The sequence below is a fragment of the Diceros bicornis genome, chromosome 6 (genome assembly GCF_020826845.1).
Source record: "Diceros bicornis minor isolate mBicDic1 chromosome 6, mDicBic1.mat.cur, whole genome shotgun sequence".
Lineage (NCBI taxonomy): Eukaryota > Metazoa > Chordata > Mammalia > Perissodactyla > Rhinocerotidae > Diceros > Diceros bicornis.
In genome coordinates, this window is record NC_080745.1 from 61,819,951 (window position 1) to 61,834,988 (window position 15,038).

The following is a 15,038-nucleotide window of genomic DNA, read 5'->3' on the forward strand; positions in this document are numbered from 1 at the left end:
AAAATATGTATAAATATATATTCTGGATGTAAGTCTCTAAAAGTTATACGGTCATGAGTCGCTTAATGACAGGGATATATTCTGAGAAATGTGTCATTATGTGATTTCATTGTTGTGTGAACATCATAGAGTATACTTACACAAACCTAGATGGTATAGCCTACTATATACCTAGGCTATATGGTACTAATCTATGGGACCACTGTCGTATATGTGATCCGTCATTGACAGAAACATTATTATGTGGCGTATGACTGTATATCTTTTGAATATGTCATATATTTTTGTTCTACTCTGTTACTTGCTTTTTTACTTCATTTTTCATATCTCTTGGCAGACATTTAAGATTTTATGAGGTCAAATCTGTTAATCTTTTTCCTTGTGGATTTTAGATTTTGTTGTTTGCTTCCTAAGACCTTCTCTACCCCAGGCGTATCAATCAGCATGCCTTTGGTTGCAGTTCACAGAAAACTCTGTCTCAATTGCTTTAAACAATAAGGAAAAGGTATTACTTCCTATATCAAAAGTTCTGAGTTAGGCCAACTCTAGAGTTGGTTAACTTGGTGGTTAATATCATTAACAACACTAGCTATTTTGTCTCTTTCTAATCTTCATCTTCAGCAAGTTGACTTGGTTAGCTCCTCTCATGGGAACTAACAGAGTGGCTGCTCCAGTTCAGGGCATGCTGGCCAGACACACAATATGCAGCATAGTGTCTCACTTTGAGAGCCCTCTCCAACCTTTCCTCCACACCTCAGCAGATTTCCCCTCATGTCTCATTGACTACAATTATATCACATGATCATGCCTAAACCAGTCACTAGCAAGAATGAAATTGCTATGAATGGCTAGACTACTCAGGGTTTACCTCTGAAACACATGGAAAATTGAGTAACTGAACATGATTAGGATTCTGCCAACCAAGAGAAATGATCATTTGAGGGCAACCAGTAGTGTCTGACAGACCAAAATTATAAAGATATCTTTCTAAATATTCTTCTAATAGTATATGTGTGTGTGTGTGTATATGTATAATTTCTAGCCTTTTATTCTGTCTAGAGTTTATATCTGTGTCTTGTGAGGTGAGGCTCCAACTCAGTTTCTTTCCCTCAAAAAGTTAGTTTAATATCCAAACATCATAATTTTTCTACCAATTAAAAATTCTGCCTTTATCCTAAACCAGCTTCACCTATTTACATAGATGTGTTTAAGGACTCTCTAGTCCACTGTCATATTGATCTAGTCCTGCCCTGTTTTAATTACTATATTTAATTATTAAATTATGATGTAGTGGGACAAGTGCCTCCTCACTGTTTTTTTCTAGACTATTTTTGGATACTCTTATAGATTTAATCTTCTATAAGAACCTTATAATTAGTTTGTCAATTTCTATTTTTAAAATTGTATTACCATTTTTGTTGTGATTACATTATACTAATTTTGAAAGAAATTTTATCTTTATAAAAATTGTGTTTCCTCGTCCAGGAATATAGTATGTATTTCCATTTGTTGAGGTCTTCTCTTATGTCTTCCAGTAAAAGTTTATCTCGGTTGACTCTAGTCTTGGAGTTTCCACAAACTGACGCTAACTGTGACAGATTCTCCTGCACATGTTTTAGGGTGTAGTTTCCTCCAGTTTTATTTCTCTATGGATATTCTCTGTGGATATTTCTCTCTGTTTTATACTTCCCTAGGTACGTCTTGTTCTCTTTATTTTATTTTTTCTTGTTTTCCTGTGTTGTTATGCATTTATTCTTTTATAGAGAGAAATGGATGCAGATATAAATATGTATAGATAGATATGGATGTGTCCCACAATGGACACATTGTGGCAATGGACATAGATAAAGACAGACAGTTATCTTTTCTGTAACCGTGAGATTTTAGGTGGAAAATAAGGTAAACTTCTGTGCTCAATCTGCCATCTTGATTGATTGGCATTTGTTTATATTAATTGATGAATTGATTACCTAGAAGTTTCAAGGTATAATGTTTATTTCTTAGATAGATATTGAGGCTCTTCTCAGTTTTGCCCCAAGGTGCTTTATGAAATGTATTTTGGAAGGCAAGACAGTAATACACAAAAAGTTGTACACTTGTGCTTCTGCTGCACACACCTAGACCTGCAGATGCATTGGAGTGATGGTAACAGGTGGATGAAATGTACCAAAAAAGCTATTTTCTTTGTTGTAGCTTAAAGCACTGACAGATGCTACCAAATTAGCAAACGAAAATTTGGAAATAAACCAGCTGACCAGAAAGTCTTTACAAGATTATTATTGGCAGATAAGGTATGTTTTGGGCCATTCATGTATTTATCAAGCGTTTATTAAGTAACTTCTATAGACAGAGTTCTGCACTTGCTATGGAAGATATAAAATAAGAAAATGACAAGATCCCTACTCTTTATGCAATTACAGAAATAGTTCCAACCTTTGTTAATACCCATTTTTGTGTGAAAATATTTCATAGAAGTGTCACATGAAAGTAGTTGTTTTAATATCCATTGATTTTAAAAAAAAGTGTTGATTAAAAAATATGAGTTTACTAATAGTTTTCAATTGACTTGGATTTATTAATCTCAACTGTATATATTTGAGAATTAGTCTACAAGTACATATGTGCAAGATTTGTTATTAATTTAGTCTAAAGACAGTACTCAAAGAGCATATAGATTTAAGGACCTCTGTGAAAAAACGTAGTCTACAAGTTGGGAACCATTGGCTTATAGACTAGTCAGGAAGAGAAGTTAGGAAAGTATGAAATAACTGGAAAAATAATTCCAAGATAAAACATAATTATGTGTCAAGGAATCTCCAAAAGTAGGAAAGCTCACTGAGAGGTGCTTATTGGATAGAAGGTTCAACTATGCACAAAGATATAACAATTGTCTGTATATGAGAGTGATTTGATAGTTGAAGAATTTCCCTGACTCCCTACCCATTGACGTGACATAGTTCCACAAACTCTTAACCACTAGAGGCAACAGTTGATTTAAATAATTGGTTTCCTAGAATAACCTAGTTAAGTGCAAACAATATTACTTGAGAAAGTTGACATATGCCTTGCACAAGGCCTGGCACATAATTGAGTACTCAATAAATATTAGTTGAATGAAGAATAAATAGAAGCCATCAGTATTTACAAAACAGTAAATTAGTACTATTTATAAAATTAACTAAAATTTAAGGCAAAGAACAGTCATTGGCGTAATGAACATGGAGGAAGTAAACTTTAATGCGAGAAAAAGAAAAGTAGGCTTTAGATGGGGTCCAATGGTGGTGAATAGGGTCTACTACTATGTGAGTGTGTGTGTGGGAAGGTCACTGAAAAGGTCATTGCTTTTATTAAAGCAGAAAAAAGCAATGTAGTAGATTTCCATTCCGGAAAATTTGGGGAGTGGTGTTGAAATGCTGCAAAGGGTAGTTTGTGGACATTTGGAAAACAATATTTCTATTAGAAAAGATGTGCACCTGAAATACAATTAACTAAGAATGGCACATATATATTTAACTTGTAATGACTGTCTACTAGGTATCTAGTTCCCACAATCACCTGGCACCCAGGAAAGAAATCTGAAAGTCATTCATGGCCCCTCTCTTTACCTCTCCTTTCATCCCTCACATCCAGCCATAACCATTCCCACTGATTCTGTTTTATTTCAGGTGTAAATAGTCTCCTAAAATACCTCTCTTTAAACCAAGCTCCATATTGAAACCAGAGTGATTTTTCTAAATAAATAAAACCACATTAATGGCTTCCTATTACCTTCAGATAAAATTCAATAGCTTTAGTATGATCTATAAGGCCCTGCATAACCTGACTTCTGCTTACCTCTCCAGCCTCATGTTAGGGGCTCTCTGCCTTGGAACTTTATAGTCCAGAGGCCTAAAGGGGCTGTGCTCTCTAATATCTGTATATCTTTGTTTTAATGCCTCTTGTTTCTACAGGTTATTTTATAGTTTTCTGCCTAACACTTAGTAAACATATACATTTTATTTAATTTCATGTTACTTTCTCAGGGAGGCTCTTACTTGCCCATTAGATTAAATTCTCTTTCTTTGTATACTCACATAGCACTTACCTATTTCCCCTTTGATAATACTCATCACATTTGTAATTATTAGTTACCAGCACCTAAAATACTTCCTACAACATAATAGATATCTGTTTTTATTGATTTATTGATTATATCTGTATTTATTGATTTGAGTCAAGCATCACATACTCTATGAAGTCTTTCCCTACTATTGTCTACTGTTCTCTTATTTATGCCCACACTCTAGCTTACATGGACTTCTATCATAACACCTATAACATTTTGTTGCATTGATTAATTTACATGTGTGTAAGCTTCTTGATTCTAGAGAGCATATGTTTTTTAACTTTTTGTCCTCTCTTAACCAGCGCAGTGCCTGGCATGTAATAAGCACCCACTGAATACTTACTAAATAAATAAATGGCTATAGGCTTCTATTTCTAGCAGTATGGTGGACTAGATTCCCTGAATGACCCTTCTAGTGAAAACAACTAAAAATATCTGATAAAACACAAATATTATCTTTAGAGACATATTGCTGAAATGGCAAGAAGGTAAGGAATCTGCAAAAGCCAAAAACAAAGGGAAAGGAGAAATCCTAAAAATTAGAGCTTTTACATTGAGGATATTTGTTAAGCACTAGTAACATGGAGCTAACATTCAAATGGCTTCATGGAGTGCCAGAGACAGAAGATAAAGCCAAGTTCAACTTAATTGGAAAGTGTAATAGGAGATCACTGTATAATGGGTGTTAAACCTCGTGAAAGGGAGAATGTAAAGGGGATGACAAAGAAGCTTGTCTTTGCCCTTGACACTAGGCAGGAGGGGAAAAATACTCCTTTGAAAAGTCATAATCACAAGCCAGCATTCATACAAATTTATGACCTGAATTTATTTATATATATATATATATATATGCTACTTATGTATTCTAAAATCTCAGGTTTAGAATTTACTTAAAATAGCCCCAGATTGGTAGTGACACCGGAGAATTGGCAAAGCCGGTAAATATTCTTTCTGGAACAGCACAACTTTAACCCTAGCTCAGAGATTTTCCACAGATGTGAAATTCTAAAGAACATGAGCTTACAGACAAAAATGAGTCAGGAAGGATTGAGGAGCAAAGAAAGTGGTAAATATGTGGGTAATTCTTAATGAACAATGATGTAATGATGTCTTCTGGGGTATAAAAATATAGAGAAAGTTAAAATATAAAGCTTCTAGAGTGGAGTAAAGAATGGAGGAGGGTAAATGTAATTAAAGATACCTGCATTGACTAAGAGGAGAGTAAAGGTAAAGCTTAATATTAGACTTGGATAAATCAAGGACTTAGATTTTAACCTAGAACCTCTAAAGGCAGAGAATAAAATGATATAGTTTCCAAATCAAAAGAATAGGAAAATGGGATAATAAAAAAATACTCAACCAATCCAAAAGAAGGCAAGAAAAGAGAGAAAAAGGAACATAGAAACAAATGAGACAAGTAGAAAGCATAAAAGAAAATGGTGGAGTTAAACCTAAATATATCTAAATGGGTTCAGTGTTCCATTTTTATCTAGATTGATAGACTGGATTAAAATTAAAAAAACAAAATCCAATTATATGTTATTTACAAGAGACTTCTCTAGAACCTAAGGGTATTGAAAATTAAAGAACAAAAATATTGGAAAAAATATACCACACAAAAAATAACAAAGCTGGCATAGCTATGTTAATATAAGATAAAGTAAATCTTTAAGGTAAAAAGCTTTACTAGAGATAAAGAGGGCCACATCAAAATGATGTGGTTTAATTCACATATATTCATCTATACACACACACACACGTATGCATATAATGTGGCTTCAAAATATATGAAGCAAAATTTGACAGAAATACCAGAAGAAATATCAAATTCACAAATATATTGGGCGATTTTAACACATTTTTCTCAGTAATTGATGGAACAAGTAAACCAAACAAATCTCAGTAAAGACATAGAAGATTTGAACAACTAGATTAATAAACTTGACTTTAGAGATATATTTATAGAACATTGCACCCAACAACTGCAAAATACCACTGTCTTCAAGAACACATGGAACATTTACAAGAGTTGACCTTATGTTATCTCAGTAAATCTCAAAGTCTCAATACAGTCAAAGGATTTAAATCATTCAGTGCAGAAACCCAATACAAAAAATATAGCTAGGAAATCTCCATATGTTTGGAAATTAGGAAATACGTGTTTAATAATCTATATGTCAGAGAAAACATATTGATAATTAGAAAATATTTTGAATTTACTGATAAAAAATTAATGTGTATCAATATTTGTGAGATACAGCTAACATAGTTCTTAGAGGAAAATTTGTTCATTTAAATTCATATAGTAGAGAAAAAGAGAGGTTGAAAATTAATGAGCTAAGCATCTTTTTTAAGAAGTTAGGAAAAAGGATAGAAGGAATGAAATAAAGAGAACAGAAATTAATAAGAAAGCTATGATAGAATCAATAAACCCAAACATTTGATAAAAATTGATAAACTCTGACAAGGCTGATCCAGAAAAAAAAGAAAGAGCGCAAATATACCATATACAATATCAAGAAAGAAAAGGGAACATTACTACAGATGCTGTATACTTTAAACAACTTTATGCCGAAGAATGTAAACATTTACATGTAAAGGACAATTCTTGGGGCCAGCCAGTGGTGTAGTGGTTAAGTTTGGCACTCTCCACTTTGGCAGCCTGGGTTTGCAGGTTCAGATGCGGGGCCCAGACCTACACCACTCATCAAGCCATTCTGTGGCAGTGAACCACATACAAAATAGAGGAAGATGGGCACAGATGTTAGCTCAGGGCCAATCTTCCTCAAGCAAAAAGAGGAAGATTGGCAACAGGTGTTAGCTCGAGGCCAACTTCCTTGCCAAAAAATTCTCTACAAAAATACAACTAACCAGAATATATCCAAGAAGTGGCAAGAAGAAGAAAAAAAACCCTAAATAGTCAATAATTGTTAAAGAAACCAAACCAGTAATTTGAAACCTTTCCACAAAGAAAACTCCAGGCTCAGATGACTAAATTAGAATACTAACATTTAAAACAGTGATTCTCAAAGCGTGGTCCCCAGAGCAGTGGCATCAGCTTCACCTGGAAACCTGTTAGAAATGCAGATTATCAGGTCCACCTCAGACCTACTGAATCAGAAACTCTGGGGGTAGGGCCTGGCAGTCTGTGTTTAACAAGCCCTCCAGGTGATTCTGATGCGTGATAAAGTTTGAGAACCTCTGACTTAAAGATAACTTCTGTTTTTCACAAACTCTTTCAAAGAATAGAAAAAGAGGCCACATTCTCAACTCAGTTTATAAGGTTATCTTATCCTTAAAATTAAGACCTGACAACTATACAAAAAATATTGCAACCCAATTTCATTCATGAACACAGATAAAAATATGCTGAACAGGGACTGGCCCGGTGGCGTAGTAGTTAAATTTGCATGTTCCACTTCGGTGGCCTGGGGTTCGCAGGTTCAGATCCTGGGTGCAGACCCGATCACTGCTCATCAAGCTGTGCTGAGGCAGCATCCCACACAGAAGAGCTACAACTCTACAACTATGATACACAACTATGTACTGGGGCTTTGGGGAGAAAAAAGAAAAAAAAGAGGAAGATTGGCAACAGATGTTAGCTCAGGGCCAATCTTCACACACACACAAAAAGACATGGGTTTTCTTAAAAAGAAAATATGCTAAACAGAATTTTATCAAATAATATAGCTAAATTGAGATCATTCCGGGAATACTAGGATGATTTAACATTAGAAAATCAATCAGTGTAATTTGTCACACTAATAATGTGTTTGCAAAGTCATGAAACACAATAAGCATCTTTTTAAACAGTCTGTTACTTCAAGATCCAAATAATATGCTGACTACCCCATTGGGTAAAGTATTTCTAAATTTGAAGCAATGGTTCTAATTGTTAACCTGAAAAAAGTATAATAAGTGCACTACGGAATGTCCAGAAAATCTAGAAAAACATAGATTTTAGCAGAGCACTTTTGAATAGTGAAAAATCTTTAAGTCATAAAGGAATGAATCTCTAAATGGAATTTCAGTCTCTATATCAATATAAGATGTGGGTAAAATGAAAAAAATATCATAAGATGGGGAGTCCAGAAGATTTAGTGCAATACATTCTTCCAGGCCATTTTTAATGACTTGTTGTTCTAATCCATTAACATATTTTTGATCTACCATTATTGTTGTAGTAATACAAAACAGCTCTATGACTTAGAAAGGGAAAAGGACTTCTCCCTACTACACAGTATATTACGGACTTGGAAACAGATAAAATCCCTTCGACAGCGGCAAGGGTTTACAAGCACCCCAATAAAGTTACAGTTTCAGAGGTGAGTGGCTCTCTGTTTGTTCTTATAGGTTTCCTAAGGAACTGCCCATGAATAACTGAGAACTCACAGTAACTGGGAGAAAATCCAGAAGCTAGACAATTATTTGATGTAGTCAAGAAAGGACTTGTATCTTGAATATATAAGCAATTCTTACAACTTAATAAGACAACTCAATTAAAAAATGGGTAAAAGATTTGAACAGACACTTCACTAAAAAAGAATGGCAGGGCCGGCCCCGTGGCTTAGCGGTTAAGTGCGCGCGCTCCGGTGCTGGCAGCCCGGATTCGGATCCCGGGCGCGCACCGACACACTGCTTCTCTGGCCATGCTGGGGCCGCGCCCCACATGCAGCAACTAGAAGGATGTGCACCTATGATGTACAGCTATCTACTGGGGCTTTGGGGGAGAAAAATAAATAAATAAAATTAAAAAAAAAAAGAAGAATGGCAGATGAATACATGAAAAGATGCTCAACATCATGTCATGTCAATGGAGAAATGTAAATTAAAACCACTATGGGATATACTGCACACCTGTTAGAATGACTAAAATCCAAAACAAGAAAAGAAAAGAAAAAGACAATAACAAATGCTGGCAAGGATTCTGAGCAACAAGAAATCTCATTGATTACTGGTGGGAATGCAAAATGGTACAGCCACTTTAGAAACAGTTAGGCACTTTCTTATTAAGTTAAACATAGACCCAGCAATGATACTCCTAGGTAAAACATGTAAGTCATAAAAACATGTCTAGTGGAGGAGATAGTTAGAATTAAAAACTATACTTGTTAATCACTTAAGCTGTTTGTGAACTCACAGTGAAATAACTGGTTCCCTCCCCACAACCCATTGTCCTGGGTCTTTGTTTTTCAAAACTATAAAAGGTTAGTGCAATTTCAGGCAATTAAGGAAGATAGTTAACTTTGTTGATTTTTTTTTTTTTTCGTGCTGCAGTGGTTTAGAAAGCGCTTCTGATAGTTTCTAAACCTAACCCAGGGCAGAACTTTATCTTAGACTCCTGACTTCATGTAAACTTGCTATCTTGCCTTTAATCCTTTAAACCAATCGATACACCCATGCATTAAGAACCCCTCCTCAGAAAAGGAGAGCCACAGATGGTAAGCTTGTTCAGAACAGTAGCTGTGGGCCAATATTACCTGCTCACCACCTACTCTTATTCTCACTGCTCTAAACTCTGATCCCACATGAAGCCCTTTGCATTTGTTCTTCCTTACATTTAACATTCAGCTTTCCCAGTGGACCTTGGCTTGGGTTTGTGTCTCCAGATTGCTTCTGGTAGGAGACTTCTGAGCTAAATCCCACAGCGCCAGTGATGAGGTTGGCCCCAGCAGGGCTAGCCCCAGCTACCTTAAATTGGGGCATTTAGTTTGAGCATCATTTTGATCAACTAGAAAAGCTGTATGTTGAAGATGCTCCTGGGAACTCGGTTTCCTGGCCAAGTTAACCACTAGTGACTTCAGCACAGTCCTGTACTACACCAACGACAGTACTTATGACAAGAAAGCCTGGGACCTAAACACTGAGCTCGGGTTATCTTTTCTTCATATATTTTGTTTTGGGCATATTGAATTTGATAAGCCTTTGAGATATCCCTAAATAAAGCAATTGAATGGGCAGCTGGATTTATGATTTGTGCTGGAAAGAAAAATGTGGCCGTCTATGACATAGTAATAGTAATTAAAGCCACACATGTGTATGAAACTGCTTAGGGTAGAGAATGAGATGAGAAGAGGGCCAAGGACTAAGTCTTGAGAAACTGCTTTGAATGTCTTAGTGTAGAGGAGGAGAAACCAGAGGAGGGACCGAGAAGCACCAGTTAGAGTGTTTTGCCACAGAGGCAAAGCAAAGGGAGTATTTTAAGTAGGAGGGAGTGGTTAACAGTGTTTAATGCTTCTGAAGTACCAGTTACATCCAGGACCAAAAATATTTATTGGATTTCCTCACATGGAGGTTATTGGTCTCAGCTAGAGCAAGTTTTATGAAGTGATCATGGCAGAATGAGATAGCAGGAAGTTGATAATACAGCCCTGTCTTCTTATTCAGGCAATCAACTGTCCTTGTCAAATGTTAGCAACACTGCATTAAACTTAGAGAAACTGGCTGGGCAAATAGGTACAGACCTTGTTCTTTTTTGGCTACTGAATCCGTACCCCAGCACTGGTAAATAGCAGAGAACCCAGATTCCTATATATTTTCTTTACCTATGTTCTCTTGTTAGGTGCCTACCTACCTGGAGGGGATCCAGATAACCATCAAATGGGTTTTTAAAAAGATAAAGTTAAGTGCAAGTTATACAAGCAGGAAAATCCACAACATTTAGTATAATAACATCAGGGCCTTCGTCATTTCCCAGAGCTACTGTATAGAAAGGAGGAAGCTATGGACCTAAGATCACTGTCTCAATAATCTCCCCCAAAAGGGGTTCTGGGTATTGAGGCGCCTATTCTCTAGGTTACTGTACATTGGAATCATCTGGAATCACCTGGAATCACCTGGAATCACCCTTAAAACCATTATTCTTATTTAATTGGTATCAGGTATGGGCAACAAGAGCTTTAAAAATCTCCCCAGATGATTTTAATATGTGACAGAGTTTGAGAGCCATTGTATTAAAGAACAACAAGTTAACTGATGTTCATATTGATTACCCTGAATCAGAGGAAGACAATAATAATGTTTATTGAGTGTTTGTTATACTCCAGGCACTGGCCTGAGCACCTTACATGAATTAGTGCATTTAATCCTCCTAACAACTCAATTTTCAGATAAGAAAAGTAAGGCATAGAGTACTTATGTAACTTGCCCAAATTCCGTAGTGCCAGTAATGGGTCTGAGTTTTCAACACAGGTAGTCTGGTCTCAAGCGCATAAGGTATGTAATATCTACACTAGGTTACCTGTATTTTATTTCAGAAGGCAAAAAACATATGATATTTTTTAAACAGTTTTAACACATACCATACAGGTCACCCATTTAAAGTGTACAGTTCAATGATTTTTAGTATATTCACAGAGTTGTGCAACCATCACCACAATTTAACATTTTATAACATTTTAGTCATCACCCCTCAATAGAAACCATCTTCCTTTTAGCAGTCACTTCTCACATGTGTGGACATATGTTTTTATTTCTCTTGGGTATATACCTAGGAATGGAATTGCTGGGTCAAATGGTAATTCTATGCTTAACATTTTAGAGGAACTGCCAGACTATTTTCCAAAGCAGCCACACCATTTTATATTCCCAGCAAAGCATATAATATTGTATCAAAGAATCTCCTTTTTAAAAGATTACAATTAAAAAACAAAACTTGTACTGAAAAGAATAAAGCCCTGAGCTATCAGGGAAAGTCAACTCCTAGGCCAATTATTTTCTGGAAGTGTTCTAAGTAACTGGATTTTGCTGGACTACTAACAAAAGAGGAGTAATAGTAATACCTATTTCATAGGGTTGTTGCGAGTATTAAATGAGTTGATATATGTACTTAGAACATTGCCTGGCATGTACTTAGTAAGTACTATATAAGAGTCAGCTAGTAGCTAGTAGTAGTAGTAGTAATATCCTGAACTGCTTACTGTTTATGCATGAACACCAAGGAGTATAATGGGGATTTACCACTTAATATCACTATGGTCACCTGCCCTTATACATGCTTATGTTCTCACAGCATAAAAAATATGAGAGGAAGAAAAATTAGAGGAAACATCGTGTGTGTCCTTAATTTTATATCTCTCATCCCCCTGGGTTACTTATTCTCACCAGAGAAAAGGTTTCTTGATGCCCTTCAAAAGGGCTGTAAACACTAATGGTAAATTTACTGGGTAGGGAGAAATCTGTGAAAACTGAAAACAAACTTAGGAAGTTTTTTTTATATATATGTAATTTTATCATATTGATAGTTTCCTTGAGATGTAAAATTATTTGTTGTAAGAAATTTGTGCGTGTGTGTGTGTGTGTATGTGTTGGCAAGACCTCTGTTAATTCTCAAATACTTCCATTATTTCTGCTTTAAATAATTCTGTTTATTATTAATTAGGGTAAAAATGAATAAATGTGATGAAGAAAAACAAGAACTGTCAGAAATGTCTGAGACTGAAATGAAAACGGAAAGAAAAGCATTTAAGAATGGGGAAAAACAGGAGGTATTTTATATTGCAAAATAACATTCAACTTACCTTAACTAGTTATTATATTTAATTGTTTGGTAGAATAGGAAATCTTGGTATTCATAACAGTTGCCCAACAAAATGACAAATATAAGACATAAAAGTTTAATTTTGAGGATAATTGTCTTAAGAAATGAACTTAAATTGTAAATTATATACTTATTTTTTTGGTTTCTAGAGCCTCTCATGTTTAGCTTCAGAAGTTGAAGAAACAGATATTGAAAGAATAAAGCCAATTACCTTGATGCCACAACTTTCTTTCACTGCAGAATTAACAAACTTATCCAAGTGTTCACTGTAAGCATTTTTAAAGGATTATTTCTTCGTTATATGTTGCCTATTAATTGTATTGTTTTTAATAATAATGTTAGATTTCTTGAGTGAGTACCATATGCCAGGCACTTTGTGAAGTTTTTTTTATGCGTTTGCACATTTAGTTGCCACCATAACTCTATGGTATTATCTTCAGACTTAGAGATGGGGGTTTTATACTTACGGAAGGTTAAGTTGCCCAGGGTCACACTTTAATTCATGACTAAGGTGGGACATAAACCAGTTTGGTTTGATGATTGTTTTTTCTTTTGCTATGGTAGTAATTTTTGTTCCGGTATAGATAGGTGGGATATAAAGCCACTGTAAAAAGTAAGATGATATGCTCACCCTTGCTTGTTAAGGGACCCCCTTGCTTTCGTAAAAAGTATTCTGTATCTAGAGGGTACTCTGGGCAGTTTTCTTCTTTGACACAAACTTCTTTCCTTCCCGGTTGTGACTTCCTCCTTGAGCTACAATGTTTTCTCCCTACTCCCAGGACATTCATGCAAAGACAAATATCATACAGATCCCCATTTCTCCCATGAGAGCCTATGGATCTCATCTCCCTTAAAGAGGATATGGCAACTTAGAGCACTGAACTAGGTCCAACTTTTCAACATCTCTGTCCCATGAGACACTTCATACCAATTCATCTTTGAGTATTGTGAAAGTGCATCATTTAGCACAATGTTAGAAGTGGGTACTCAATAAATATTCATATTCATTAAATGAATGAATGGATGGTTAGATTTTTAAATGAACATAAAGAGTAGCAGACACAGGGGCCAGCGCTGTGGTTTAGCGGTTGGGTGCGCGCGCTCCGCTACTGGTGGCCTGGGTTCGGATCCTGGGCGCGCACCAACACACGGCTTGTCTGGCCATGCTGAGGCGGCGTCCCACATATAGCAACTAGAAGGATGTGCAACTATGACATACAACTATCTACTGGGGCTTTGGGGAGAAAAAGGGGAAAAAAAGGAGGAGGATGGACAATAGATGTTAGCTCAGGGCCGGTCTTCCTCAGCAAAAAGAGGAAGATTGGCATGGATGTTAGCTCAGGGCTGATCTTCCTCACAAAATAAAAAAAAAAAGAGTAGCAGACACAAAGGCACAATTATCACTACCCTCTTTCTGACTAGACAAGTGCAGCAATGAGGCTGTGCTTTATTTGTTCTACACTTAGTTCCATAAAGGGCCCGAGATAATTCATTATGTAAGACACACATACAAAAGGACCATCTAAATGAGGGTAAGAGAACAGGAGCTGTAAAATGGAAGTGGGAAGTAAAGAGGGGAAGGAGAAGGGGGAAGGTATGTTTGTTGGAAAGCCTATGCTAAAACTTGGTGGAAGTCAAGGCAAAAGGAAATATGATGCTTTATATCTTTTCAAAGCTATTGCTATTGTGTGGCATTGCTGTCATTATCCATTTAAAATGTCCAATTGAGTAAGAATTGATTCTCTGAAAAAAATAATATAGGATAGGAATGGATAGAAATGAAAGGAATATAGGGATTAAAGAAGGATTAAAGAGTTTACAGGTGAAGAAAAAGGCAGGATTTCCTGAAGATAAATATAATCCTGAATTAACAAATTTTCATAATCAGTTTATGAACTCATTATTAAAACTACTTTCAGAAAGCAACATAAAGGGTAAGTTTTACTAAACTATTTCTCTAAAGGTAATTGAGAGAATGGTCAGAAGAGGCCAACAGGGAGACAGGAAAAATAAGTAATCTTTTGTTCCATAACCCTCTGAGAAGTTTACAGAGAAGATGGGCAGATATGGGGCAGGGAGATACTGCGCACATAGGACGATTAGGGTGGAGACCAGAGGGGGATTTTATGTTTCAAGCTAGAGCTTATCTTCCAAGCAGTCTTCTCCTTTCTGTAAAAGAGGATCAAGTCTTAAACATGATTAAGTCAGTTGCCTTGCAGCTGAGAAGATATTCAATAAATGTTGGTTGAGTGAATGAATGAATGAATGGATGGAAGACTCTATTTAGGGGTTTCATATCACTCAAAGGGATCAATTTATTCCCCAACAAGTGTTTTCATAGAAGCCCAGGGAAGTAACCTCTGGCTTGCCTCTCTGATCTTTGGGTTCAGAGAA

At 35.9% G+C, this 15,038-nt stretch overlaps 1 protein-coding gene across 1 annotated transcript in view; it reads left to right on the forward strand.

Moving 5' to 3' along the window:
• The window catches only part of CC2D2B (coiled-coil and C2 domain containing 2B), a 97,439-nt gene that overhangs the window by 17,822 nt on the left and 64,579 nt on the right, over positions 1-15,038 (forward strand). The window contains exons 10-13 of the mRNA XM_058543613.1: positions 2,194-2,291; positions 8,290-8,430; positions 12,486-12,591; positions 12,794-12,912. Coding sequence (XP_058399596.1) covers positions 2,194-2,291; positions 8,290-8,430; positions 12,486-12,591; positions 12,794-12,912 — 464 coding nt within the window. The remainder of the gene's footprint in view (positions 1-2,193; positions 2,292-8,289; positions 8,431-12,485; positions 12,592-12,793; positions 12,913-15,038) is intronic.